General features: G+C 41.2%; 2 protein-coding genes across 3 annotated transcripts; both read left to right on the forward strand.

Annotated features, from left to right (window-relative positions):
• Positions 1–359: 359 nt before the first annotated feature.
• syt12 (synaptotagmin XII) lies at positions 360–13,324 on the forward strand. Its single transcript, XM_017429996.3, has 7 exons — positions 360–833; positions 1,130–1,323; positions 2,233–2,619; positions 6,670–6,885; positions 8,979–9,099; positions 9,811–9,944; positions 12,227–13,324. The coding sequence occupies exons 1-7, from the start codon at positions 659–661 to the stop codon at positions 12,398–12,400; spliced, it is 1,401 nt and encodes a 466-aa protein (XP_017285485.2). The 5' UTR covers positions 360–658; the 3' UTR covers positions 12,401–13,324.
• Positions 13,325–15,860: 2,536 nt separating this feature from the next.
• On the forward strand, positions 15,861–24,780 carry cat (catalase). Of its 2 annotated transcripts, none has more exons than XM_017430012.3 (13): positions 15,861–16,048; positions 16,892–17,063; positions 17,622–17,732; positions 18,217–18,347; positions 18,538–18,642; positions 18,837–18,962; positions 19,068–19,259; positions 19,386–19,538; positions 19,655–19,793; positions 20,615–20,745; positions 22,258–22,365; positions 23,215–23,298; positions 24,137–24,780. In XM_017430012.3, exons 1-13 carry the CDS (start codon positions 15,983–15,985, stop codon positions 24,200–24,202), a joined length of 1,584 nt encoding a protein of 527 aa, XP_017285501.1. In that variant the 5' UTR covers positions 15,861–15,982; the 3' UTR covers positions 24,203–24,780.
• The last annotated feature ends 1,592 nt before the right edge of the window (positions 24,781–26,372 follow it).

Here is a 26,372-nt window from a genome sequence, read left to right on the forward strand (position 1 = left end):
TACTTTCTATAGTCGGGATAAAACACCACACTGGTGGAGCATTTTTAGCTCTTTTCCCCCAAGTGTTAATAAAATATGAACATAACTTCTAATGGTAATTTGCATTTTATATCAAAGAAAGAACAGAAACAGTTTGGACTTCCCGTGTTTCAAGTAAAGTAAATACAGAAGGATTTGAAGTTGGGAGGAAATAAATACAAGACACAAAAACAGTAACATTTTTTTCTGAATTTTTTGAGTTAGTAAATGTTTCAAACCCATTTACCTCGTATCAACCACCTAAAAATGATCATTTTATCACTTGAATCAATCACCTGAAAGGTTGGAGACCCTCTACACGAGAGGATCCAAACACTGGACTCTAAATAAGCATGAAGGCAGGAGTGGAACAAAACAACACGTTTGTGTCATTTTGAACCTGAGGTCAGCAGGATTTATCAACGTTCGCCTTCAATCATGTGTTTAACTCTTCCGCTTGTGGTTTTTAAAATCCACGGGTTGAACAATTCTTCTCATTGGGCCTGTTTGTGCATCTGCGTGTCAAGTGTTATTAGGAGCTCGGGGTGTATTTTTGTTCTGCAGCTTTAAGCTGGTTCGCCCATGTTAAAGTCTGAAAGTGAGAAGTCGTAATGGTAACTGAGCTCGTCGAGTTTCCAGAATGATCGCTGCTGCACAAATCTGTGAGGCTGTTGTTCAGATTCAGCTTTTGAAAATTACGTTAAGGTCTCTGATGCGAAACGGATTGTTGAGCAGATTGTTTTTGTTTTGCAGTGCCGGCTGCAGCACCATGTCCTCGGCTGAAAGTGAGGATATATCAAGCTACCATTTGAGCGGTGAGTAGATGTTTTGCTATGTCCTTCTGTGGCAAAATATCTGCGTGGATTAATGTTTGAGAGCTGTGGTAAATCCCTGCTGATACATGTCTGAGACCATAAAATATGAGGCTCTTTGTGGCTTCATTTCAATTCAGTGTTATAAATCGTTCATGTTCCTCTGTAATTTGGCTTATCTCTTATCTTAAACTGTCAAAGTTCGTCCACTTTTTAAGCCTCCATCTGGTCTGACAGATGAAATGAAAGCGTGAGAGGAAGGCTTTATTGGTTGGTTGTTTTGTGTGTGTCTGATCCAGTGGTGCGTAACCCACCGGGCTGGGAGGTGGGGATCTACCTGGTGGGCTTCTTGGTGCTGCTGGGCGCAGCCGGGGTGAACATCTGGAAGCTGTGGAAATCCGGAACCTTCCCTGCGCCGTCCCCCTTCCCTAACTTTGACTACCGATACTTGCAAGAAAAATATGGGAATTCTTTCTCAGAAGTCAGACAAAAGGTACGTTTACACACTCTGAAACCCTCAGTTGCTGAAACTGATCTTCAACAGCAAAATCAAGCAGATCCTTTTGGCTTCTTAAATCTATAACCCCCAATTTCAAAAAAAGTTGGGATGTTGTGTAAAAAATAAGAAATAAACTGATGCAAATCTTATAAACCCATATTTTATTCACAATAAAACATACTAAACATCAAATGTTTAAACCAAGAAATTTTACCTTTTGATTTATTTATTTTATTCTTACACACCACAAGTTTTTTTTTAAATAAGGTTGCACAAAACCAACTAGCTCTATTTGGTTCTTATCTCTAATTCATTTTTTTGTTTTTTTACACTTTAAGCTATAATCTTAACCTATTTGATAACTCATAAAGGTCCTATATAAATCCAAGCCATTAAAAAGTAAACAAATAAAATGTAACCTTTGACAAAAATGTTTATTATATCAGTTTAAATGGTGCTTGTACCAAATTCTGTTTCTTTCTGAAACCTTCAAATGTTAAAATATGTGAGTATAAATTTAATGTTATTATTATTAAAACATACTTTATCTTAGTGAGCCCATTGTGTAGCAGTGAACATAACAAATTAATTAATTATTCAATAGAAATAAAGTTTAATGACAGATGTTTTAAATGGCCTCAGGCAGTGTCAATATTTCAAACATGTTTTCTTGGCACTTTTCTTGCCTTCTGGAAAAGGTTTTTGTACAAATGCTAGCTGCTTCTAAATACCCTTTGAATCCATTTCAGTGTTCAGAATAATAAAGAGCTGGTCATTTGCGGGACACTTAAAACATCCTTAAATGGACCTACTTACTCCAACTGGCTCCCTGTAGAATGGGGCGATTTCCTAAATTTCCCCGAGGCGTCGTAACAATTCCCTCCTTTTATTCCCTCCCTGAAGAGAGTGGCAGCCAACAACCACAGGCGCACCTCCACCACCTCCAGCCGCAAGCCCAGCTTGGCCCTTGGTGACACCCCTGATGGCTTCAGGGACCTGGGCCACCTGGAGCTGATGAGCAGGGAGCTGGACCCGACCGGCATGGCTCAGCTCAACCGATCCATCTCCACCGACTCGCTCAGCTCCATCTCCTCCATCGCCAACAACTTCGGCCACGACTTCACAGTCGGCCAACTGGAAGTGACGCTGGAGTTCGAGCCGTCGCGGCAGGTGCTCCACATCACCCTGCACCAGGGCAAAGACCTGCTGGAGAAGGAGGAAGGGGACTTTCCTGGCTGCTTCATCAGAGTCTCACTGGGGCCTGAAGAACTTAACGTGGGAGTCACAAGAGTAAGGAAACTTCTGTCTACTCTTTGTATTTTGTTCCCTTTGATGAGCTTTCTACATTTACATGTGGTAAATGATGACATGCGGTTCTTCTTGGACCACATGTTAGGACTAAGAAGGACTCTTAGTACTTCAAATGAGACATTTCCATAACTGTAGGGCTACAGATGAGTCCAGTGGTTTCACGCTATTCCACCAATCTTAAAGCTACACCTTAGGAGGGCATGACCAAACTATGTAACTTGCACTCGTTGCAATGGTCCACCAACATTCATTGTGCACATTGTGTGGTCCAAAGCTACACTAGAACACCTCTTGTTCCCAATCTGACAAAATCCTTCCAGAACTGTATTTCGTGAAGGTCTTATAAAGTTTTTGCATGGACGTCGACTTCTTTTGTTACTCATTTTTAGTTCCGTACATGAACATTTTCAGAGGACCGTGTTCTGCTTGTTTGTTTGTTAAGCCACATAACTCTGACTAATGAATCATTCACACATAAAAGGGCTCATAAATTCAAAGGACAAACCAGCGTTGTGTCGACTTGTACCAGGCAACTGAACAAAGACCAGTGTCTAATGGATCTTTTTGGCTTTTTATCACCAGCAGCCTTTTGTTCCCTTTTCTTTTGTTGAATCTATGAAAAATAACCAAGACAACACAATATGACAGACATGAAATGGTACTGTAGCACCAACATGGTGATTTCCAAAGAGCTATTAGCTGTCTTTGGAAGGACAGCGATTTGTCCCGCGGGACAAGAACTTCGATCCTGAGACGGCACTTGTTTCCCCGGCTGACAGAGGAAGCAGCTCCTCCTGCTCGAGTGGCTTTTCTCCTGGGAGCTGGAGGCAGGAAGGTGGATGTCACAGCATTTTACTGCCACTCAGCTGGTACCCAGCAGCCTGTGTTACCATGCCTTTAGATAAAATCAATGATTTGTAGCATTTCATACTTTTTAATGCGCAATCTTTGGGAATCCTGAACATGAGAGGTGTTGAAATTACCATTTTTCTTTCGTTTTTAAACTTTGGAAAAACAGATTTTTTTTGCCTAAACTGTCTATTATTTATTGAATTAAAATAGACATAGACACAAAGCACTAAACCATCTACACTGTATTATGAACAGTGTCGCATTATTAGTTTGGGCTTTCTGGTGATTTAGTTACGCTATTTTTGTTGTTCTTGTTCCACCAGATGTCCTCGATAGTCTGTGTTTCCTCACTCACCACCTTTCTTCCATTAGTAATCAACACACCTGTCAATTATTATCTTTCCTCTCAGTTTATATACTCTCTGGTTTTGTCTCAGTTTTTGTCAAATCATCAGTTTACGTCCATGTGTCTTGCTCCGCTGTTTACTTTAGTTTTGTTTTTAAAAAGTCTGTTTGCGATCCTGAAGCTGCCTGCCTCCTACCTGACTGCATCTGGGTCCTTCCAACAACAAACCCACCACTAATCATGACTCAGTCAACCATCTGCTTTTCTTTTTTTGTAGTTTTGTTTTGTTTTGTTCTGAGTTATTTTTAAAAACTGCATTTTCTTCACTCAATTCCATAAACCGTGTTTGATCCTAGTATAAAGTGATTGTTTCGAGAAGAAAAGAAGAAGGCCGCATTCTTCCATCTGCTGCACCTGCTGCCTGCCTTCTGTCTCGTTTCAGCGGTGCCAGAAAAGCCCCGGCTGCCTGTGAGTCATCTCGCTGCCGTGTGGCGGTGCTTCTTGGCGGCTCCTGCAGGCTGACGCCGCGGACGTGCGCGCTCATCTGTCCTGATTTCGTTTCGTTTTAAAGCGCTCAAGGTGCCCTGATGAAGGCAGCGGCCGCCGGTGCGGGTTTGATCTCGAATGTGAAAGAAAGCAGGAGGAAACGCTGACATCAGCTTCCCCTGGTGGTCACGCAGGCTTTTTTCTTCTCTTCTCCTGTCTCTTTTTCTCCATCTTCTTTCTGCTGCCCCTCACCTACCCTTTCCTGTCTTTCTCCTGCTTTTTTTGTGCTGGTTTCATTCTCTCTGTCTATTTGCTGCCACAGCTTCTTGCCTTTGTTTGGCTTGTAATAATCCATCTCTTTCTGCTGTTGCTCTCACACACATAACCTCATGCACACACACACTTTTCTTTTTATTGCTTGATTTCCCACACTCACACACGCACACACACACACACACACACACACACACACAGACACAACACCTTTGTTATCTCCTGAGAGATAAGCCCAACACTGCAGACAGACAGTCTCATATTGTGCATGAGGGGGAAGGTTGGCAGGAAAATAAAACCCTCTCTGGGTACTTTATCTCTTCATGACAATTTTTTACTCCAACGGCAGCACTTTTTCTTTCTGGGGTGGCTGATTATGATGCTCTTTAACCGCTTGATGTGAAGCACCTTCCAAGGTCAGCCTCACAAGCCGTGCTCTGAATCCTCCCATCGCACTGCGAGTTGCTGTTTCCCTGTTTAGCAGAGGCATCAGGTGCCGTCTCTAACGCTCTGAATGAAACTGTGTTCATTTCCAAACACATTAAAACGCGGAGATGAGTGGAGGTTTTCAAATTCTCTTTTACCGAAGCATCCAGGTCGGGGCAGGCTGAGCGTTTCATTAAAACGCACCCACTGCTTCGAGAGCTGTTTTGCAGATTTTAGCTTTAGCCTCTCTAACCGCAGAAGATGCACTTTCTTAAAGTTTTTACAGGTTGCTTGTTAATCTGCTGTCATCGCCCCGTCACCTACCTAGTTGCCTGGTAACTTCGGCCGAGTGAAACCGAATGGCTTCAAACTAACGCTGCGGCTGTAGCTGTGGCAACAAAGTCTGTCGCTCTGATCTAAGTTAGGTTAGTCATGCTGCTCTCCTCTGATCAGACCAGAGTGCCTTCAGACTGAATTTTTTTTTATGTAAAGCTTCATTTGCTTGCCAAGAAGTACACAAAGCTGAGTGAATTGAGCTCTTAATCTACTTATTTTGTGGCAGATGGACAAAAATATGTCTTTTTTGCAGCCTGAGGCTCGTGCTGCTTGTGCAGTTTCTAGGATGAAACAGGTGAAGCATTTTGGAACAGCAGATTGAAGAAATGGGTTCAGATAAGTGACATGTGGAGGAGGAATCCACATTGAACTTTATGCTGTTTATAGAATAAAGTTATCCCAACCTCCAAAATGCAAAAGCTGGGGGATAATATTTGTGCCTGTGTAAGTGTGTGTGTGTCTAGCTGTTTGCAAGATGAGCTGTGGACTGATTTTAATGAAACACTCAGAAAGCAATCAGCCTACGTACATCAATAACTGATTAACTTTCGGAGTGAATTAGATACAAGATGGCCTCCTCGGCTAATCAACCTTAGCGAACACCAAACTGGCTTTAACTCAATCAATTTTACATTTATTAAGCTCAAATTTGGTGTGTTAGAAGCTGAGAGTCATTGGCAAAACACATACGTCAAGTGCCAACTGATTGTGCAAGAACTGTGTTTACAGCGTTACCATTAGCTATTACAGTCAACTCTATCTGTTAGCAAAATATCTCATGAACCACTGGACAAGTTTTATTGAAACTCTCAGAAAGTCGTTACTGGATGTACATCTATGACTGATTAACCTTTAGGGTCGACTTGATTCAAGATGGCCGCTACAGCCAACTGACTTTAAAAAACACAAAAATGGCTATAACTGAGTCAGTTTTGTAGATGTTGAGCTAAAATTTGGTATGGTAGTAGCTGAGAGTCATTCATAAAACATACTATGAGCGCTTATGAACTATGTGAGATTTTCTGTATCTCATGAGGTTGTGCATAATGTTATTTTCAAGTTTAGAACAAAACAGCTGTAAGCCTGTCACTTCTCAATTTAAAATGATTCTGGCACGAAGGGTGCTGGTGACATGCATTCCTTCAAAGAATGACCTTTATGCTATCTATAGCATAATGGTAGTTCCATAAATGTTTTTAGTTTCTGCTATTTTACACCAGAAGTTAAACGGTAACTTTTCCTGCTCTGCAGTGACTTTCCCCTCTTACTACCCTGTGCAAACCTGGCCTCCTCTCCTCTGCTTCCCACAGGTGCAGACGAACGCATTCACCGTGATCTTCAATGAGCGCTTCTCCATCCCTATGGACCCAGCTGCTCTGGATGAGTACAGCCTGCGCTTCGCGGCGTTCGGCATCGACGCCGACGAGAGGAACATCAGTGCAGGTGTGGCAGAGCTCAAGCTGTCGGACCTGGACCTGACCATCAGACCGTTCAACGCCTGGCTGTACCTTCAAGACGTCAACAAGGTTTGTCGAATAAGAAGAATAAGAAGAATACATTTTAATTTAAGGCAGATCACCCTGAGAGTGCAGCGGCAGTGCACTGCTGTAGACAGGTCTGAAGGAGCTAGGTTATATATGGCCTTAAAGGTGAGAATGTGGTAAATATGGGGAGCCACTGAAGCTCTTGAAGGACAGGAGTGATTTGGTTAGCAGAGGGTGTTCAGGTGACGATACAGGCCGCAGAATTTGAACTAGCTGAAGTGTATGGATGGACTCGAGGGACACATGATCAGTAATCAGTGTGAGGTGGCAAAGGAACCAGGTGAGAGGGATGGGCAAAGACGATTTGTATTATGCTATAAAAGTAAGCAGCTGTATAGGACAGTACTACCAAGAATGACATTCAGACTTTTAACCTGCGGGGAGGTGGACTTAGAGAAAATGTAGAGTTGGCATCTGCATAGCAGTGGAAATTGATCTTCAGTTTATGGAAAATATTACCGAGGGGAAGCAGATATATTGTAAACAGAGGTGGACCAAGGACAAAACCCTGAGGCACACCGGTAATGACTGGAAATGACTTGTTACCTCTGCCAAGGAGGTTATATTTTCAGTAGTGCCTGTTCATCCGTCTGTCTGTTTGTTAGAAAGATTACTTAAAAACTAATGAATGAATTTGGACGAAATTTTCAGAAAATGTTGAGGTTTTGTCACAAAAAAAAGATTAAATTTTAGTAATCAAGATCTGGATCCTACAGCTTTGTAATGACCCTATGACCTTGGTGGAGGTTAGCACTCCCCGAGTCCTCGTAGTAGTTCTATGTTTGCTGAGTGCAGCAAAAGGGTCAGAGTATTTGTTTAAAGGGCGTGTCTGTGATTCAGTTCAGTTCAGTTTATTTATAGAGCGCCAATTCACAACCAAAGTCATCTCGGGGCCACTGTGCAAAAACATTTACATAAAGTAAATTATAAAACGCCAATTAGTGAAAGATCAAAAATCACACCGTGGTTCTTAACATTAAAATTGGAGACCACGTCAACGCCATCCACTGTGAAAGGCTACAAAGTTTGTTCCTAACATGCTCGGATCCAAAAAACTACTACTTCCTTCTTGTCTTAGTTTTGTCTGTCCAGTAGGAGATTATAGGAGATGGGCTCAAAGGCTGCAGTCAGATCATGAGGGATGAGGATGAGTAGTAGTCCAGGTTATAATTAAATGGAAAAACAAAAAAAAGTTTAAAATATTTTTCAGTTTTGGAAATTAGGTGCATTTCTCTATTTTAATAAGTAGCCTTTTATCTCCTCTGGAGCATCTAGTGCTCATGATGGTGTCTGAGGCCCCCTGCTGGACACAAAGCAAAACTACATGTCAGAATCTCTCGACAAACATTAAAAAATGGTTAAAAGGAGCCGATTCTTCCCATTGGTAATGATCCAGAAATCATTGTTTAGTACCTGGTGAGAGATGTCAACAACAATGGGATTAGGTTAATAAAAATAAATGAATAAATATGTATGATAATGAAATACATACAAAAAACACTGTTGGAGGGTTGGGGGTTTTGGAACACAGGGAGAACGAAGCTTAGTATCTAATTCTTCATTAAGGCTCATTTTAATGGAAGTAAGAAACTGCCTGTTGAGCTGAACATCACAGTGTGATTGGACTTTAAATAGGAGGCTCATTTCCTTTTAATGATGTGTAATAAAACCTAAAGTCACGATCAACATAACATTTTCCTCCTAGTTATTGTGTTGAAGTATTCTTTCTCATCATGATGAATTATTCATTTGTCATCAAAACTGAATTAAAGTAGATTTTGAATGTTAAATATTTTAGTTCGCTTTTTCAGCCTCTGAAATGTCTTCCTGTGATTTTCCATCCAATAATCTGCTTCCACATTTGAACTGTCCTTTTAATGATTGCTTTAATTTCATACAGCGGCCTTAAATGTAACGATCTTCAGGCCGTGTACGGTTTAGATATTAAATCTAGCTTTTATTCCAGCGGTGGCAGCTCTGATTGGCCAAACTCGTCATTCTGAAAAAGTTGCTTCCATCTAATTTCGCCCAGCCTCTGAGGCTCGCCGATGTCATGTTTCGCCCTCACTCTGCAGGCTGTGGACGCAGTCGGGGAGATCCTCCTGTCCCTCAGTTATCTGCCGACGGCAGAGCGCCTCACTGTGGTCGTGGCTAAGTGCAAGAATCTGGTGTGGACCAACGACAAGAACACAGCAGGTCGGGCGACACTCGGATGGCTCATCTGTTCATATGTCTTTATTATACTGCGTATTCATCTTTTTTGTAAACTGTACAAGACGAAACATCTTCCAGCTGAGAGAAATGTTAATTACTGACAGGCTTTGATTAGAGGCCGAGCATTCCTTGAAGGAATGCATATCGCCCGCCGCCTTTCATACCAGATTTTAAGGCTATGGTCCTCCTACGATGAGAAATGACAGTTATAGTTGTACGGGGCTAACCTTGCAAATAATATTCTGAAGGATCTCCTGCAGTCTTGTGAGATATATTAGCCCTCAAAGTATGTGTTTGGTAAGGACTCTCAGCTACAACCGCATCAAACCTTAGCTTAATATCTGTAAATTAAACAAAGTTAGAGCCGTTTTTTGTGTTGGCTAAGGTCAGTTAGCTATAGTTAGCATCTCAAATTGGGGTGACTCCAAAAGTTAATCAGTTGTAAGACAGACAAACAAACAAACACACTCGCACACAAACATGAGCAAAAATACCGTTGTCCTTTGGGCTGCGGCGGCGGGCAAGAAATATGTCATATTCATCTTCATCCAGAAAGGTAGATGAGTCTTAAATGACCTTCTCCCCCGCTGGTCTCATCCACAAAGCTGACTGTGCTTAGTCATTTCTTTTTAATGAGGAGTTCATTAAGTGCTCTGCACGCTGAAGTGACGATGATGTGTGTGCGATCATCAGATCCATTCGTCAAAGTGTACCTCCTGCAGGACGGCAAAAAGATCAGCAAGAAGAAGACTTCCACAAAAAGGGACGACACGAACCCGATCTTCAACGAAGCCATGATCTTCTCCGTGCCGTCCGTCGTCCTGCAGGTGAGCCTTCGGACCACACGTCAAACTTCTGCCGAGCAACAAACGGACACATAGAAGGATTAAGTTAAAGATGAATCTAAGAAACAACCAAAAAAAAATACAGTGAGAAATTAAAGGCATGGTATTCTTTGAAGGAATCATTATCACTCGCCTCCTTTCGTGACAGAGTTTTAATTCAAAATGACTGCATCTTGTGAGCTGTTAATGCTCAGTATGTGTTGCGGATAAATCGCGGGTATTACAACATGAGATTTTCCTCACTATCAGTAATTTTGAGTAAGTTGTACCTTTTTTTGTGTTGGTTAAGGTATATTAGCTGTAGCAGCCATCTTGAATTGGGTTAACTCCTAATGTCAGTGTGTAGTGCTCAGAGTATATCTTGTAAATGACTCTCGGCTACTCCCACCCTAAGTTTGAGCTCAATATTTGTAAAATTGGCTGAGCTATAGCAATTTTTATGTTTTGTAAGGTCAATTGGATTTGGCAGCCATCTTGATTTGGGTTTACTCCAAAATGTTATCAGTTGTAGATGTATGTCCAATGAATGTTTTCTGCAGGTTTTAATAAAATCCCTCAAGTGGTTTATGAGATATTCTGCTAACAGACAAACAGAGTTGACTCCAATAGTTAACAGTGAAGTTTTAAAAACAGACCTGGCTCAGATGGTCAGATAGTCAGAATATGTGGTGAGGATGTCTCTCAGCTACTACAGCAGCAAATGTTAGCCCAATAGCTATAAAACTGGTTGAGTTGCAGCTTTGTTTGTGTTTGCTAAAGTTAATTAGCTGTAGCGGCCGTTTTGTATGGGATTAACTTGCAGATTAGTTGTGGATGTACTTCCAGTCATTACTTAAAGTTTTGTATTTAACTTCATCCACTGATTCATGAGACATTTCCCTAAAGATACAGACAAATAAACACACACACACACACAGACACACTAGCAAAAATATTATTATTCTGGGCTTTGGCATCAACAAGCACTCATTAAGGTTTTAATTTTATAAATTTATTGCGTGTGTTTTGTGTCTCTGTGTGTGCTGTCTTTATGTAAAAGAGATAAAGGATCTCAAGGCCCTTCCTGATTAAATAAAGGAGCTGTAAACTGGACAAAGATGAACCCTGAGACGTCATAAAACAAACATTAGTGAAGAGTGCAAATAATTATAAAGGGCTACGTTTAGTTTTAATCAGATACACATTTTGTGTTTTGAATTATCTTTGTAGAGAGTGATGTTTTGACCTGATGATTAAGATAGTAACTGTGGACAAACATCTACTTTGCTATTTACAATTCTTATGATTTTACGCAATAACTGATGGACTGATGTTGCCGCCCCTGTGTGTTTATGTGATTGGCTGTGGTGGCCATCTTGAATTGGGTTGAGTCCAAAAACTAATCAGTTGTAGATGTACAGTCAATGCTGACTTTCTGATGCCCCTTTTCCATTGACTCTAATGGTCCCGGCTCCACTCTACTCGGCTTGCTTTGCGAGCGTTTCCACGGGCCTTTTTCAAGGCCAGCCCCGGCAATTTTTGGCCCTGCTTTGAAGCAGGGTCCAACCAGGCCGGCCCTGCTTTCTTGGGTGACGCAAGCTAGCTCCTGTTCACTCATTGGTCGTGGGTGTGGTCATATTGAAGCGTAAGAAGAGCAAAGAAAACACCGATAGACAATTTTGGAACGGTAGCGAAGTAATAGGACTATAAACAAAAGCATTAGCTTACCCTGAAATGTTTGTCCCCCAGGTGCTGTAAAGCCTAAAATGTCCGGTGGATAACAGCTGTCCTACTCCGCGCAACAATTGCGGCATCCAGAGCATTTCTTCCACTGCGCCTCTCTTCCTGAAGTCTCAGGAAAATCCCCAGAAGCTCAAAAAACAGCAAAAACACAGGGCCAAAGTTGTCATAGCTCTTCCGTTGTTTACACAAATGCGGTAGCGCGCGGTGCAGCTTTGGACCCCGCCTCCCCCCTCCCACCAACACAAGGAGGCGTTCCTCTGCTACCGAGCAGACTGGCGGGTGGAAACGTGATGCATTGTTTACAGAGCCGAGCAGAGTAGACTGGAGTGGAGCGGGGCTGCTCAAGTAGATCCAATGGAAAAGGGGCATGAGTTTCATGAAAAACCATCCAGTGGTTATTGCGATAGTTTGCTAAAAGTTAAAAAAACAAACATTAAACACCACTATTTAATGAGACGATTCCACACGGGGTTAGGATGATTAAAAAAATGTTTAATCGTGTTTACAGACGTGATTGTGCAACCGTGTCTTGCTGTTTGCAGGAACTCTCCCTGAGGGTGACGGTGGCAGAGGCCACCGACGACGGGCGGGGTGAAAACCTCGGTCATGTGATCATCGGCCCCGAGGCCAGTGGGATGGGGATCACCCACTGGAATCAGATGTTGGCCACTCTGAGGAAGCCCGTGTCCATGTGGCACCCTCTGCGCCGAATCTAGTCCCGATCTGTCTGTCTTCTCTCCACGTTGAACTCTTATTTAAATCTGTGTTATAATTAGAGTTTTACATCGTGACCAACACCTCGTCTTCATACATGGAGGGGAAGCTGAAAGGTCACGGTTTAGTTATTAAGGTGTGTAATTATTCTCTTGACAAACCTGTCGCCATCATCCTGGGTTGGGTGTGTTATGTGTGAATCGGTTTGAAACGGGATTATTTTTCTTTATCAGCAGAGGCAGCCATGAGTATAGGATGAATTCAACATTTCACTTTTGTTTCAAGTTTTAAAGTAAGAAAAGGAACTCAGCCTCGGCAGGCGCAGCCTCCGGATTTTGCATGGCGCCTGCTCTGGTTGTAGCCTCTTCCCGCTGGGTAGGGAACAACCAACGGGACGAAAGGGGGGACGTCGCTTCTCTTTCAGGAAAGCTCATTTTACTTGTCTTTTATCGTTCGATTCCTTTCATTATGGACCTTGAGCCGAGCCGAGTAAGCGCCGCTAGATTTGCTTGTGTCGTCTTTAAACAGTGAGACTGGCAAATTATAGAGGTTTTGATATGTTCAGTATTTATTGTGCTTTTGAAAATATCCAGGTACTCTTATCCAGGTGAAAAAAAAATAACATTAAAAAAAAAATTGTAATTTGTAGCAGCTGTTGCAGGGTGGCCAAATCCGTTGAAATCATCAGAACAATGCCAACATTGTTCTATTTTTAATGCAATACTTGTTGCATATTTGAGATTGTAAATAGTACTCTAACACACTCTGAAAAGAATAGTCTGGTCAGTTATTGGTAGTTAGTACCTTATTAGCCGTGGCGTCAGTCATAGAGCGCGGAGTATGAAGAAAAGGGCTGAAGTCTTTATCCAGGCTAGGCTATTACCTACCACCGGGAGGAGGCCCCGGGGAAGACCCAGGACACGCTGGAGGGACTATAGTTCTCGGCTGGCCTGGGAACGCCTTGGGGTTCCCCCGGAGGAGCTGGTCCAAGTGGCTGGAGAGAGGGAAGTCTGGGTCTCCCTGCTTAGGCTGCTGCCCCCACGACCCGACCCCGGATAAGCGGAAGACAATGGATGGATGGATGGATGGCTATTACCTAGCCAAACGAGGGCCCATTTCTATAAATCATTTTTCAGCAAAAAAATTAGACAAATGGTCTCATGCAAAAATGTAGAGCAGGGGTGTCAAACCCCAGGCCTCGAGGGCCGCTGTCCTGGGAGTTTTAGGTTTTTCTGCTCCAACACACCTGATTCAAATGCTTTAATTACCGCCTCACCAAATCACCAGGATCTCCAGGAACAAGTCATTTATTTAAAGCAGGTGTTTTAAAGCAAGAACACGTCTAAAACATGCAGGACAGCGGCCCTCGAGGAAGGGAGATTGGTTTAATACTGGCTAATGTAGTGTCCTTTCGCATCAGTATCTTGTTTTTGAGAAATAGTCGGAGGGGTTATTTTATCCAGAAAAAGGACTTCTGCCCTTTTCCTCATCCTGTGCTCTGTGATTGATGTCACAGCTGGTAACATACTAACTATTGATAACTCTGTGACAGAACCTAACTTCAATAATGACCAGACCATCTCTTTAACCATTTGTCATTTTCCTTCTGAATTCTTGGTGCAAATCATGTTTTTCACAGCATAGCTAACAAAAGACACCAAACTCTGTTCACGAACACACTGTATTTAGCATAAAAGTCGTCACTGATGAGTCAGCTGTAATCAAAACACCTCTGGGAATTTAACATGTGATGTAAAGTACTAACTCTTTTGTATACGTTTAGTTTATGCTAAAGAAAACACCTTGATGTTCTGAGTCTGTGGCTGTTTTTCAGTGGGTACTCGTCAAACTTCAATAGGCTTTTGTTAGCTAAAAAGCAGGACGCTGGCACGGCAAAAAATGTTGGGTTTTTTTAGGGTTCCACCTAAATGGACAACAGCCTCCCGTAAAGCTCAGAATGCCAAGGTGGCTTTTTTAGTCTCTCTGAGACGTTCTCTCCAAAATTGTGCAATAGTGTTTTGTTGTGACTTTCTGAACGTGACTTAAGTGGAAATTTAACCCTTAGAGCATAATCAGCCTCATGCCTTTTTAAAAGTTTCTTTGTGTTGTTGAAGCAGAACCAGTTGCACACATTTTGGTCAAGTTCTGACTGCCTTTCTCACCTCACTTTGAAGAATCTATCCAAAAATAACACACTTGTGGTGATATAATATCAAATATTTCCTACTGTGCCAAATGATTAAAAGCAATATTTTCATTTACAGTCACCATCTGCATTCAACGAAGCTGTAGCTCACATTCGATCATGCATGAAGGTTTTTGGCACCTTATGTGAATGTGCCTCGAGAATACAGTGTATTGTGTGAATGCTGTTTCAAATAAATAAAAAAAAGCAATTCAACAATCAGACTGAAAACTTGTTGATCGTTTAGTTACTGAGAGTGTGTAACTTCTTCCTTCATTCTTCGATGGCACAAAATACCCTTGAATTTTGGTCTAAGGAAAATCTAGATCAGGAATGGGCAACATATGGCCCAGGGGCCAGAAGTGGCCGTTTGATTATGGGGCTGTTTACTCTACTCCATTTTGGAGTCAATTTGTAGATTTTCTTCAACAGTTCAAGATTTCTGAACCCAGGTCTCAGAGTGGAGATTTTCAGACACTTGCGTTTGCATTTCAAAGGAAGCTACAACATGTGAAATCGCACATGCGCACCACTGACGGCTGCAGCCAATAGCTGCAGGTCCAAACAAACGTTCTTGTATCCACCATTTTGTCTCTAACTGTTTCCATGCTCCAGATTGCATGGACACCTTGTTGAAAGCCTGGAATCAGTGTTGCCAGATATATGATAATTTATAAGATAGTTTTAGGGTCAAATGCCCCTCCTTTTCTCTGCACATGTTCACCAATCACAACTAATCTTCCAACCTCTCCCCTCCTAGAAGGAGGGGATAGTTTGGGTCAAAATACAATCAATACAGGAATGGCCTAAGACAGAAGGGTTCATTCTGACTAACTAACAAACTATCTAATTTATTAATCCAGAGATCTATTTAGCAGTTATTTTAATCCCAACCTATAATCTCTCTAACTAATAAGAGTTAATTGTCTAACTGATTTTTTCAGAATACTTGCCTATTTATTTATGCTATTTTCAATTTTCAGTACACGATATTTGCAAATAAATAAACACATTGATTGATTGAACACAATGAAGCCAAAGAGTATCATCTAATGTGCTGTAATCATCAATTATTCCGCAGCTCAAAAAAGAAAGAACTTGATAATAATAAGAAATAAAGACATGATTGGCTTCTGCACTTATGATTTAGTAACTAAAATACTTTTTTGTAGGAACATAAATGGGTACAAAGCTGCCCCAGGGGAAATGTAACATGTTTTTTTAAATCTGAGATGTAGCGTCAGTTCACTTCTATCAGACAATCAGAAAAGAGGGGCGCAGAAGGGGCGGAGCCAAGCCGAACAAAGTCCAGGAAGAGCGACTCTGGGTTTGGGATAACTACGTAACACATTTCTGCACAGTATTTGGTCTGTTCGTGCTTCAGAGTTGATCTGTCGACATGGCTGAGAACAGGGATAAAACTACTGACCAAATGAAGACGTGGAAGGAGAGCAGGGGCTCTCAGGTTTGTATAAGCGCTGCGTTTCCTTCAAGTGGTTGCACGGACGCCCGTTATCGGACATGGAATCAGATGTGGGTTAGAGGTCGTGCTGGGGGTAACAAAAGTGAAAACCGACATTGGTTTTGCGGACCAAATATTCATTATCACTGCAGAGGATTTATTTATTTTTTATTGACGTGCTAATAAATATTCTCCAGGTTGTTTAGCGTAAATGTTAGTTTTTGCAAAGAGTTGCTAACACTGAAAGCTAACGGGAGCCTGAGATATCTAAGAAAAACAACTCAAGCTAGCTAACCACTGGCTGTATTCAGACCTTTTTAGTTCCATAATAGACATACTGCAACACTGAAATGTTCTGTGTGAGTGCAGTCTAGTTTTTTTTCTTCTTTTTTTTAAGCGTGATTAGTAATAACAGTTGAGTTTATATAACGGGAGCACATTGGGTCAATTCAGCTGGCATCTCCTCAAGTGACTGAAGTCCACCGTCTTCCTGCCAGGTCATGTTTGTCTTATACAGGTTTTTTTAATGCTCTTTTAATGCAGTTTTTATGCTATTTAAGCAGATATGCAGGGACCAACAAGCTAAGCAGAAAGCTTAGTTGTTTACATCTATTAACCTTATGTACTGTATCTGAAAATGTATATTTTTTGCATGTATTTTCTTCCAAAAATGACAAAAATAAACTGTTTTCACGTTATGATCAGTGAAAAAAAAACACTTTAAATAAAATAACTGGCTGTTTTAGATTGATAACAAAGTCAACAAAGAGTTAATTTCCTTAGGATGGTTATAATTTCATTTCAGGGTGTCCTAATGTTCATTTACGGCATTGTTATTTGTTTCAGAAACCTGATGTACTGACCACGGGGGGTGGCAATCCCGTTGGAGACAAGCTGAACGTGCTGACCGCAGGCCCAAGAGGACCCCTGCTTGTCCAGGATGTGGTCTTCACGGACGAGATGGCCCACTTTGACCGCGAACGAATCCCAGAGAGGGTGGTGCATGCCAAAGGAGCTGGTTAGTGTTTGACAATAATTCCCTCCTTTTATTTTGCAACATTCCCCCCCCCCTCCTCAGGTTAGCAACACCAGGAATCAGTACACATCAAAAGTTGCACTTTATACAGCTTGGTCCTGGTGAGCTGCTGTTTAGTTCAGGCTTATTGTGAAATAAAGATCGATGTCAGAAGGTGACTGTTTTCTAAAACTGGCTTCCACTCAAAAAACCTGAACTATTCAAGACAGTAAGCATCATCTGTCAGTTTTTATTGTGTCACTGTTGTTTGTGGATGCACATCAGTTGGGTTTTTTTTTTGCTCAGGAAATGCAGCTCAAGATGTTGCATTGAATCACTTAAAGTCTATGGTTGCTCCAGACAAACGGAAAATGAGGGTCCTACTTGTATGTAAATTAGCTGCAAGGAAATGCAAATCTTTGCCTTTTTTACTTTTTTTTTTTTTTTGAAAAGTCAAGTTGCTTAGAAAGTGCCACGTTGTCTCCGGGGCTGCCGCTCGGGAACACCCATCACAGAACAAATATAAAAGTGTTCGTGTTTTCATTGTTGTTTTTGTTGCAGGGGCCTTTGGCTACTTTGAGGTCACTCATGACATTACTCGCTACAGCAAGGCCAAAGTGTTTGAACATGTTGGCAAGACGACACCCATTGCGGTCCGTTTCTCCACCGTGGGTAAGAACGATCATGTCGTGCTGTTAATGAGTGTTTTTGATGGGTTGTTTTAATTTTAAATTGTGAGTGAAAGGGTACTTAAGATCTGCTTCAGACTGACGGGTTGTCTGTTGGGCATTTGGTTAAATTTAAACCCCGTCAGTCAGAGAACAGAGGCATATTAAAGCAAACAACCTGTATCAGTTAGGATAACAAAGTCCACATCCCTCATTTAGCTTGGACATTGTACCTGTCTGAATACTCAAATATGACACGTGGGAATCCTGTGGGTCTCATTGACCGTGTTATGTCTGCATTTTTAAGTCTTATTGAGGGTTAGCTAACAAAGGATGTTGTAAAAGTATAAAATGTAATGACCATAGTGCAAATAATAGCCTCTCAGGAGGTTGCTGTTTGAATGAGACGCCTACAGGTTATCTTATGTCAATAAGTGGATTGTGATATGAAATTTAACGCTCCTATTTGGGGGGTTTTTCTACTCCAGCTGGGGAATCTGGGTCAGCAGACACAGTCCGAGATCCCAGAGGCTTCGCTGTCAAATTTTACACTGAAGATGGTAACTGGGACCTGACAGGCAACAACACCCCCATTTTCTTCATCAGGGATGCCATGCTGGTGAGAAGTGTTAACATTCAGAGATGTTAAACATTGAAGTTATTTTAGGGGCAGCTGTAAGATTTGAATACACGTGTTAAACCACGGCTGGTATTCCTGCTGTGAGATGTGCGTCATCATGTACACATTCCCAACGTTTATAGAATTTGCATTATTTTGACTCCTGATGTCCACCTCTCCCCGCCTTCAGTTCCCATCCTTCATCCATACTCAGAAGCGTAATCCTCAAACCCACATGAAGGACCCTGACATGGTGTGGGACTTCTGGAGTCTGAGGCCCGAGAGCCTTCATCAGGTAGATGCATCTGAGCCTGAGACTGATGTTTGAGTCTGGACCCGTTTGAAAAGAAAGATTACTTTTTCCATGTTTATTTTTTTTCCAAATACATTCGTAAGTAAGTTTTTTGCTGCAATGCTGCAGATCAAAGTCAAACTCATGAATTATTTAATGCCTAAATCGGTAACTTTCTTTTTTTTGTCCCCTGCCAGGTGTCTTTCCTGTTCAGTGACCGAGGTTTGCCCGATGGCTTCCGTCACATGAACGGCTACGGCTCTCACACCTTCAAACTGGTCAACGCTGACGGCCAGTGTGTTTACTGCAAGTTCCACTACAAGGTCTGTGTCGAATTAGATTAACTGTCTACTTTTTATGTAACTCATCAACTGATGTCGAGTGGGATGTTTCTATTTGTGTGTGCATGTGTATATATTTATATTTAGACCGATCAAGGAATTAAAAATCTTCCAGTGGAGGAGGCAGACCGCCTGGCATCCACCAGCCCAGATTATGCAATCGGAGACCTCTTCAATGCTATCGCAAATGGCAACTACCCGTCCTGGACTTTCTACATCCAAGTTATGACCTTTGAACAAGCTGAGAAGTTCCCGTTCAACCCGTTTGATCTCACGAAGGTAAACGATTTGCATCCAGATGTGTACTTTTAAAATTTATTGATCTTCTCAAGACAAGTTTTATTGAAAATATCTAACGTAAATGAATGCAGTTTTATTTCTTTTGTTTTTTTACCCCTTTTCCAGGTGTGGCCCCATAAAGATTACCCTTTGATTCCTGTGGGCAAGCTGGTCCTCAACAGGAACCCTGTCAACTACTTTGCAGAGGTGGAGCAGTTGGCCTTTGACCCCAACAACATGCCTCCAGGCATTGAGCCCAGTCCTGACAAGATGCTGCAGGTAACAATTCTACAATTTTTAATTTTTTTTATTTAATTGAAGTAAAACTTAGTCTTGAAGCATTTGGGAGCTTGCATTTCCCAGAAGCGTATCTCATCTCCCACGTGTCTGTGCAGGGTCGGCTCTTCTCCTACCCCGACACACATCGGCACCGGCTGGGGGCCAACTACCTGCAGCTCCCCGTCAACTGTCCCTACAGGGCCCGAGTGGCCAACTACCAGCGTGACGGTCCAATGTGCTTCACTGACAACCAGGGTAAGTCGTAGCTCTGTGTAGACTGTGGGTTAACAGTAAAGATCATATACTAATGCAGGTTTAGTGTATGCAAACATTAACTATAGTTTGTAGGTTTGTCACAACTGACTCCATACTGAGGATGGAGCAACTATTTTAGATAGTTTGGGTAAAACTTACTTACCTTTATTCCCTCACTTTTCTTTATTTTGTTTTATTTAAAAAAAATTTTAAGGACAGTTTGTGTTGTGGCTACATGTTTTAAGCTTGTTTTGTGTAGTTTCACTTGACCGGGTCTTTATCTTAACTCTAAATTGTCCCTAAGTGAGAGTGTCAATTTTCCCTGTGTCCCTGTGATGGACATGCGACCTGTCCAGGGTGTCCCCCGCCTCTCGCCCAGTGACTGCTGGAGATGGGCACCAGCTCCCCGCAAACTGAAAAGGAGAAGTGGGTAAAGAAAATGGATGGATGGATGGATGGTGTTTATCTGCTGAAATTCCAGCACTAAAATGATTAAAAGTCCTCTACTCCAGTAATTGGAGGATTAGTGGCTCAGTCCCCTGCACTGACCTCTGTAGATTACGTTTTTATGTGAGATATCACAGAATAACTGTTAAAGAGTTCCAAAGTGATTTCAAAGGTGGGGCTTGGATAATTACTTGGTTAACTTTGAAGCAAACTGCTTCACACAGTGAGAATGATGCCACAAGATGAAAACATACATTTAATTTGGTAGTGCTAACATCAGAAAGGTCCTAGTTAGAAAGAACTAGTAAGTTCTTTGTATGCTCCGTCTATAACTTTTCTCTGGTAAATTTGTAGTTTGTTTGTGTGGTCTCTAGGAGGAGCTCCAAACTACTTTCCAAACAGCTTCGGTGCCCCAGAGACTCAGCCTCGCTGCCTGGAGTCCAGGTTCAGGGTTTCTCCTGATGTGGCTCGTTACAACAGTGCTGATGATGATAATGTCACACAGGTATGATGATGGGTTTTGGGTTTACTGGTTTGTGTCTGAGGCCACGCAATCTGTGTGCAAAACAAACTTTGTTTTGTGTATCATTCACACATTAATCAGCTATTCTCTGCATGGGCCAGACGTTTATATTATTACTAGGGTCAGGTTTGTTTCTTTGCAGACTGTAACTGAAAATGATGCCAATCTTTTACTTTAAAGGAGACCTATTATGCTTCCTTGAACAAGTCAGGATAGGTCTGTGGGCTGTACAAAACAAGTTCATTACATTTAATACACAAAATCATTCTCAGATATTGAAATTTCACCTGATCAGTTCTGCCTGTTTTTAGCTAATTTCAGAATGAGTGGTTTTAGGGCTATGTCACGTTTATGCAAATAAGCTGCTGTTGGCCACGCCCCCCTACTCAGTGTCCCGTCTCAAAACATAAAAACTCTCTGAAGGATTAAACACTGCAAATCTGACGTACATTTATATTGTTATTAATTCAAACTGGCTTTGGGACAGGGACACTTTGCGGTTCCAAACCAACATTTGTTGAGTCTGACAGAGACAATAAGTGGGTCTGAAACCCAACTGGTAGCGGGTCGGGACAGCAGCAATATAGACACGTTCTATATTACAGCTGACAACAGAACATTATCCTTTTCCAGCAGACATTGTTCAGCACTAAAACCAGCAGAGCTAACGTGACGGTCTTCTTGTAATGAAGTGGGCGGAGCTCCACTTGGGTTGCTAGGTGAGGGGCTGGACTCAGCTTGGGGTTGCTAGGTAACAGGGATTGTGACGCAACAATCCTGAGATTTTGAAACTGGTCGTTTTGCAGACACCAGAAAACATTTACTTATTGTCAAAAAACGGCTGGGTGTTTTTTTTTGTTTGTTTTTTGCGCTTAGACTGTTTCTAGAAGCATTAGATACCCAAATGGAAATGCAAAAACATGCAAAAAATGAGTTTTGTATAATATGTCCCCTTTAAATTGTTTGATTGCCTCCATTGTGTAGCATTGTGTTAATTTAGCGTTGTTAAAAATGTCAGTGTAACAAGCCTCAGCCCAGTCTCTTACAGTGGTATTTGTTTGTCATGGATTTGTGATTGTGTTGCTGTGAGAGCACCATCTGTGCTTTCATGTTTCCAGTCTCAGATCTTTTGAAAGGTGAGGGTCTTCGCTGCTTTCGATTTCTTTTGGTTTCCTGTATGGTTGTGTTTCTATTTGCTTGCTGTGATACTTTACTGTCTTGAGGTTGTTAGAGGTTTTGAAATGTTTGCTGCACTTTATCAATAAATCAATTAAAGCCGAGGATCAACATGTCATATTATTTTTAATAACAGTGCAAAAGTCTGTGAAGATGAGCTGTAGTAAAGAGGTATTTGGCCTACAAATGACACCATCAGAGAACTGATTAGTTTGTTGAAATAAGGCCAGAGTTAACCTGATCTCCACTTCTATTTCAAACACTTAAGAAGGAATCTCACCTTTTCTTAAAGGCTGATTTGTTTATGTTTGATTTCAGGTTCGTGCCTTCTACACCCAAGTGCTGAATGAGGACGAACGCCAAAGATTGTGCCAGAACATGGCAGGGGCCCTGAAGGGAGCTCAGCTCTTTATCCAGAAACGGATGGTGAGTCTTCGTCATGCAGTGCAAACACTACATCCTGACTCCTCCTCCTCCATGTTTTTCCTTAGTTTTGGAGGAGCACAGTAATGCGCACCATGAAAACATGAATTATTACGTATTGAGTTGAACATGCTGCTATCTTATATAAGCAAAAACACAAGACAGTGAAGACCAAACAGCAAACAAAACCAAAGATGACTGGTAACTAGTCTTGCAGATTAGCCATTGTTCAGTTCTATACATTTATTTTTAAACCTTCAATTTAAGATGGTTGGCCAGCAAACGTGAATGGTCATGTCTGTCTTTTCAGCAACTCTTCCCAGTATCCAATTTGACCATTAAAGGGCTATTACACAGAATTGTTGGCATCTGGACTCAGCTCTACTTTACAGTTGAACATATTCATAATAGTCAAACCTGGTCTGAATTATTCTATACTGAATATCAATTCATTCAAATGTATGCACTGTACTGCAGACACCACACCACTCAGTTTGTGTCTGGGTGTTTTGTTCTCAGGATGGACCGTTGTTTTTCTTTCCCTACAGTCAGCCACACAAACCTCTGTGGTTTTATCTGAACGGAAGCTGCCCTTTCTGCTAAATGTTCCTGCTCATTTTAAAACTTATGGTCAGGTTGCTTAGTGCTACTTTGCACAAACTTATTCTGTGCAATTCATTGTTCAGCTTTTAGAGCCTCTAAAACTTTAACTTTTGATTTTATAGATTTAAACATATTAAAACAAGCAGACAACTGTATTGAGCCTTACCAGTCATCAGATTGTGGTTTTCTCAGGAAAGCAGAGGCTGTTTTACTTGTTTAGCTGATGTTTTACTGGTTTTCTTCATGCAGGTGGAGAACTTGAAGGCTGTACATCCAGACTATGGAAACAGGGTTCAGGGCCTCCTTGACAAGTTTAACGCAGAAGCTAAGAAGGTAAAAAATAAATAAATAAACATTTATTAAACACGGCTCCATTATCTTGGGATGTAATTGGCGACGGTTTATCCAAAAGTTTAGTTAGACCGAAATATCTTTATGTTTAAAGCATTGCCATGATATGGATAAATCCAAGAATTTCAACTTGATCAATTTTAATTTGCATAAGGTCCACTCATGTGGTAAAGAAGAGCACATGGTAGAAAACTGGAGTTTATCTTGGTGTGCTTGAAATTATTGATCCAAAACACATGAATTAAGTCTAGAAGTTAAGGTTGTAATAAATTAAACATTTGTCAGTGTAAAAAGCTCTAAGGTCTGTGGAATGTGTCTGAACAAGTAATATCTTACCTGTTTTGGATGGCTCTTTGAATGACCTCACTGGAAAGATAAATTAGCTCTGGTGAGTTGGCGAGCTAACAGCTAGTCCAAGAAGGGCAAGACTGAAGTGGATTGCTGTCATCTTTATTTAACTTGTGTTTTACAGCAGTTCCTAAAAACATTGCAGTCATTTTCAGTTTAGTTATTTACAGAAAACATTATAGTTATTTTCAAGTGCAGTCAGTGGTTTCCGAAGCAGCTAGCTGTAATATCTAGCACTAATATAATATTTCTGCTAGAATAAACACGTTATTCAAAACCGCCGGTGACATAAAGGCTTGCAGCACTTGGATGAACTTCTATGAAATTTGAGTGAAGTTGACGCCAGCATTCCTCTTTGGTCTTGGCCCCGCTCAGGCTTTATGCTCATAATAGGACATTGACTGAAAAGCTGAAATCCACTGTATTTTACCTTGAACTTGAAAATGGCTGCTGTCATGTCTGTTTGTCTCAGAACGCCAACGTACGAGTCTACAGCCGTCCAGGAGCCTCGGCCATCGCTGCCTCCTCTAAGATGTGAGGCACTTTAGCTCCAGGCCCAACACTGCTGTGAGAGCAGAGGAGCTCTCTTTATCAACGGCCTCTGCTAAGAACAATATCAGACCTAACCTGCTAATTACTCTCACAGACGAAGTTGAAGGGGTGTTTATGTGCAGGTAACTTTCATAAAGCTCATAATCTGCATTAAAATTATTGAGAGATTAATCTGTCTTGATTAAATTGCAATTTAAAAATAAAAAATAGCTCTAATATAAGAACATAAAGCCTTACAATCTGTCAGCATTTTGATTTGATTGAAGTAACAACTATGAATGGTTGAGTTTGTGGCTGTTCATTATGTTGTGATAACTCAGTACTTTTCTATAGTCTCCAAAAATACTAATGTTTATGTGGTATTTGTTCAATAAAAAATGTATATGTATGATTCTGCCAGATTTGTACTGGATTTGCTTTCATGCTAAAGACAAGACTTCTGATTTCAGTGAGGGAGATGACTGGTTTATTTTTACTCATGCTTGACTGAATCACTGACAGCTGAACAATGTGATTATAAATACAGACTGATATTCCTAAGAATAAAAACTGCATTTCAAATCATTTTTGTCATTTTGTCTGGTCTTTAATTATTTCTTTGTAGATCTATCATAGATGTATCATAATTTAGAAATCAGCTAAATTAATCTTTCAGCCTTTCTGTTTTGCTGTTGATTTGTGGTTGTTTAAAACAGTGTAGAAAGATTAGTAATAACCTAATGACTAAAAATGTGCAGCACAGGTAAACAGTGACTCATAAGGTCTGATCTGACAGCAGATTTATGAGTAGTATTATGAATGACTTCAAGGTATCAATCAATCAAATTTTATTTGTATAGCACATTTCAGCAGCAAGACATTTCAAGGTGCTTTACATAATTAAAAAACAAAATAAAAACAGCATGTGACATTGAATAAACAGTAAGAAAGAGAAAAACATCGAAGACATCAAAAAGTCTTACCCTAATTTAGCCATAAGCAACTCTAAACAGGTGGGTTTTAAGTTGAGATTTAAAGGCACCCAGTGTTTCAGCTGTTTTACAGTTTTCTGGAAGTTTGTTCCAAATTTGTGGTGCATAGAAACTGAAAGCTGCTTCTCCTCGTTTGGTTCTAGTTCTGGGGATGCAGAGTAGACCAGAACCAGAAGATCTGAGGGGTCTAGACGGTTGGTACAGCGATAACAGATCTTTAATGTATTGCGGTGCTAAACCGTTCAGTGATTTATAAACTAACAACATTATTTTAAAGTCTATTCTTTGAGCTACAGGGAGCCAGTGTAGGGACTTTAAAACTGGTGTTATGTGCTCTATCTTCCTGGTTTTAGTGAGAACACGAGCGGCAGCGTTCTGGATCAGCTGCAGCTGTTTGATTGATTTATTAGTCAGACCTGTGAAGACACTGTTGCAGTAATCAATGCGGCTAAAGACAAACGCATGGATGAGTTTCTCTAGATCGTGCTGAGACATAAGTCCTCTAATCCTGGAAGTAACGAAGTTATGAACTAACTTGTTTATTTGTGAACAACAAACGGGCAAAAGTAGCAGGTAACATCTCAAAATGCCAACTGAGGTGCAAAATATAAGAAACATTTCTAAAACCTTTCCAACTTTGTAAAACGTTTCTTCAGTTCTGAGAGGTTTTTCTTTTTTTACTTTCAAGAAACAAGAAAACAGTACACAGTGCCGTTCACTGGCCCCTCACTGGGATGTAGTCATCCTGTTCTCTTGGCAGGAAAAACAGACCCAAAGCATAATGTTTCCTCCTCCGTGTGGGACTGTGGGGATCTTTCTTCGGGTCATACTCATTTCACTTCTTCCAGACATGACGGCTTGAACCAATGCCAGAGAACTTGATTACAATACTATCTGACCAGAGGATTTTCTGCCAAAGCTTCTCTGAATCCTTCAGATGTTCACTGACAAACTAAAGATGTGCCTATTTAAACACCTTGTGGGGGCTGTAAGATTTTAATCCATGACGGTGTAAAGGGTTACTAATGTTGTTCTTGGTGACGATGGATCCAACTCCTCACCTTTCTCAACATCTTCACCCAATGAGGCAAGATCTTACATTAAGCTCTAAACTGAGGGCGATTGATGGTCATTTTATATTTCTTCCATTTCTAAATATTGGCACCAACAGCTCTCTCCTTCTCA

This window comes from Kryptolebias marmoratus, linkage group LG11, assembly GCF_001649575.2.
Source record: "Kryptolebias marmoratus isolate JLee-2015 linkage group LG11, ASM164957v2, whole genome shotgun sequence".
Lineage (NCBI taxonomy): Eukaryota > Metazoa > Chordata > Actinopteri > Cyprinodontiformes > Rivulidae > Kryptolebias > Kryptolebias marmoratus.

Coding starts and splice junctions, on each gene's coding strand:
- syt12 (XM_017429996.3), top strand. CDS start 659: ATGATCGCTGCTGCACAAATCTGTGAGGCTGTTGTTCAGATTCAGCTT. Junction 6,886..8,978: donor ACCTTCAAGACGTCAACAAG/GTTTGTCGAATA, acceptor CTCACTCTGCAG/GCTGTGGACGCAGTCGGGGA. Junction 9,945..12,226: donor TGCCGTCCGTCGTCCTGCAG/GTGAGCCTTCGG, acceptor TGCTGTTTGCAG/GAACTCTCCCTGAGGGTGAC.
- cat (XM_017430012.3), top strand. CDS start 15,983: ATGGCTGAGAACAGGGATAAAACTACTGACCAAATGAAGACGTGGAAG. Junction 19,794..20,614: donor GTGCTTCACTGACAACCAGG/GTAAGTCGTAGC, acceptor TGTGGTCTCTAG/GAGGAGCTCCAAACTACTTT. Junction 20,746..22,257: donor ATGATGATAATGTCACACAG/GTATGATGATGG, acceptor GTTTGATTTCAG/GTTCGTGCCTTCTACACCCA.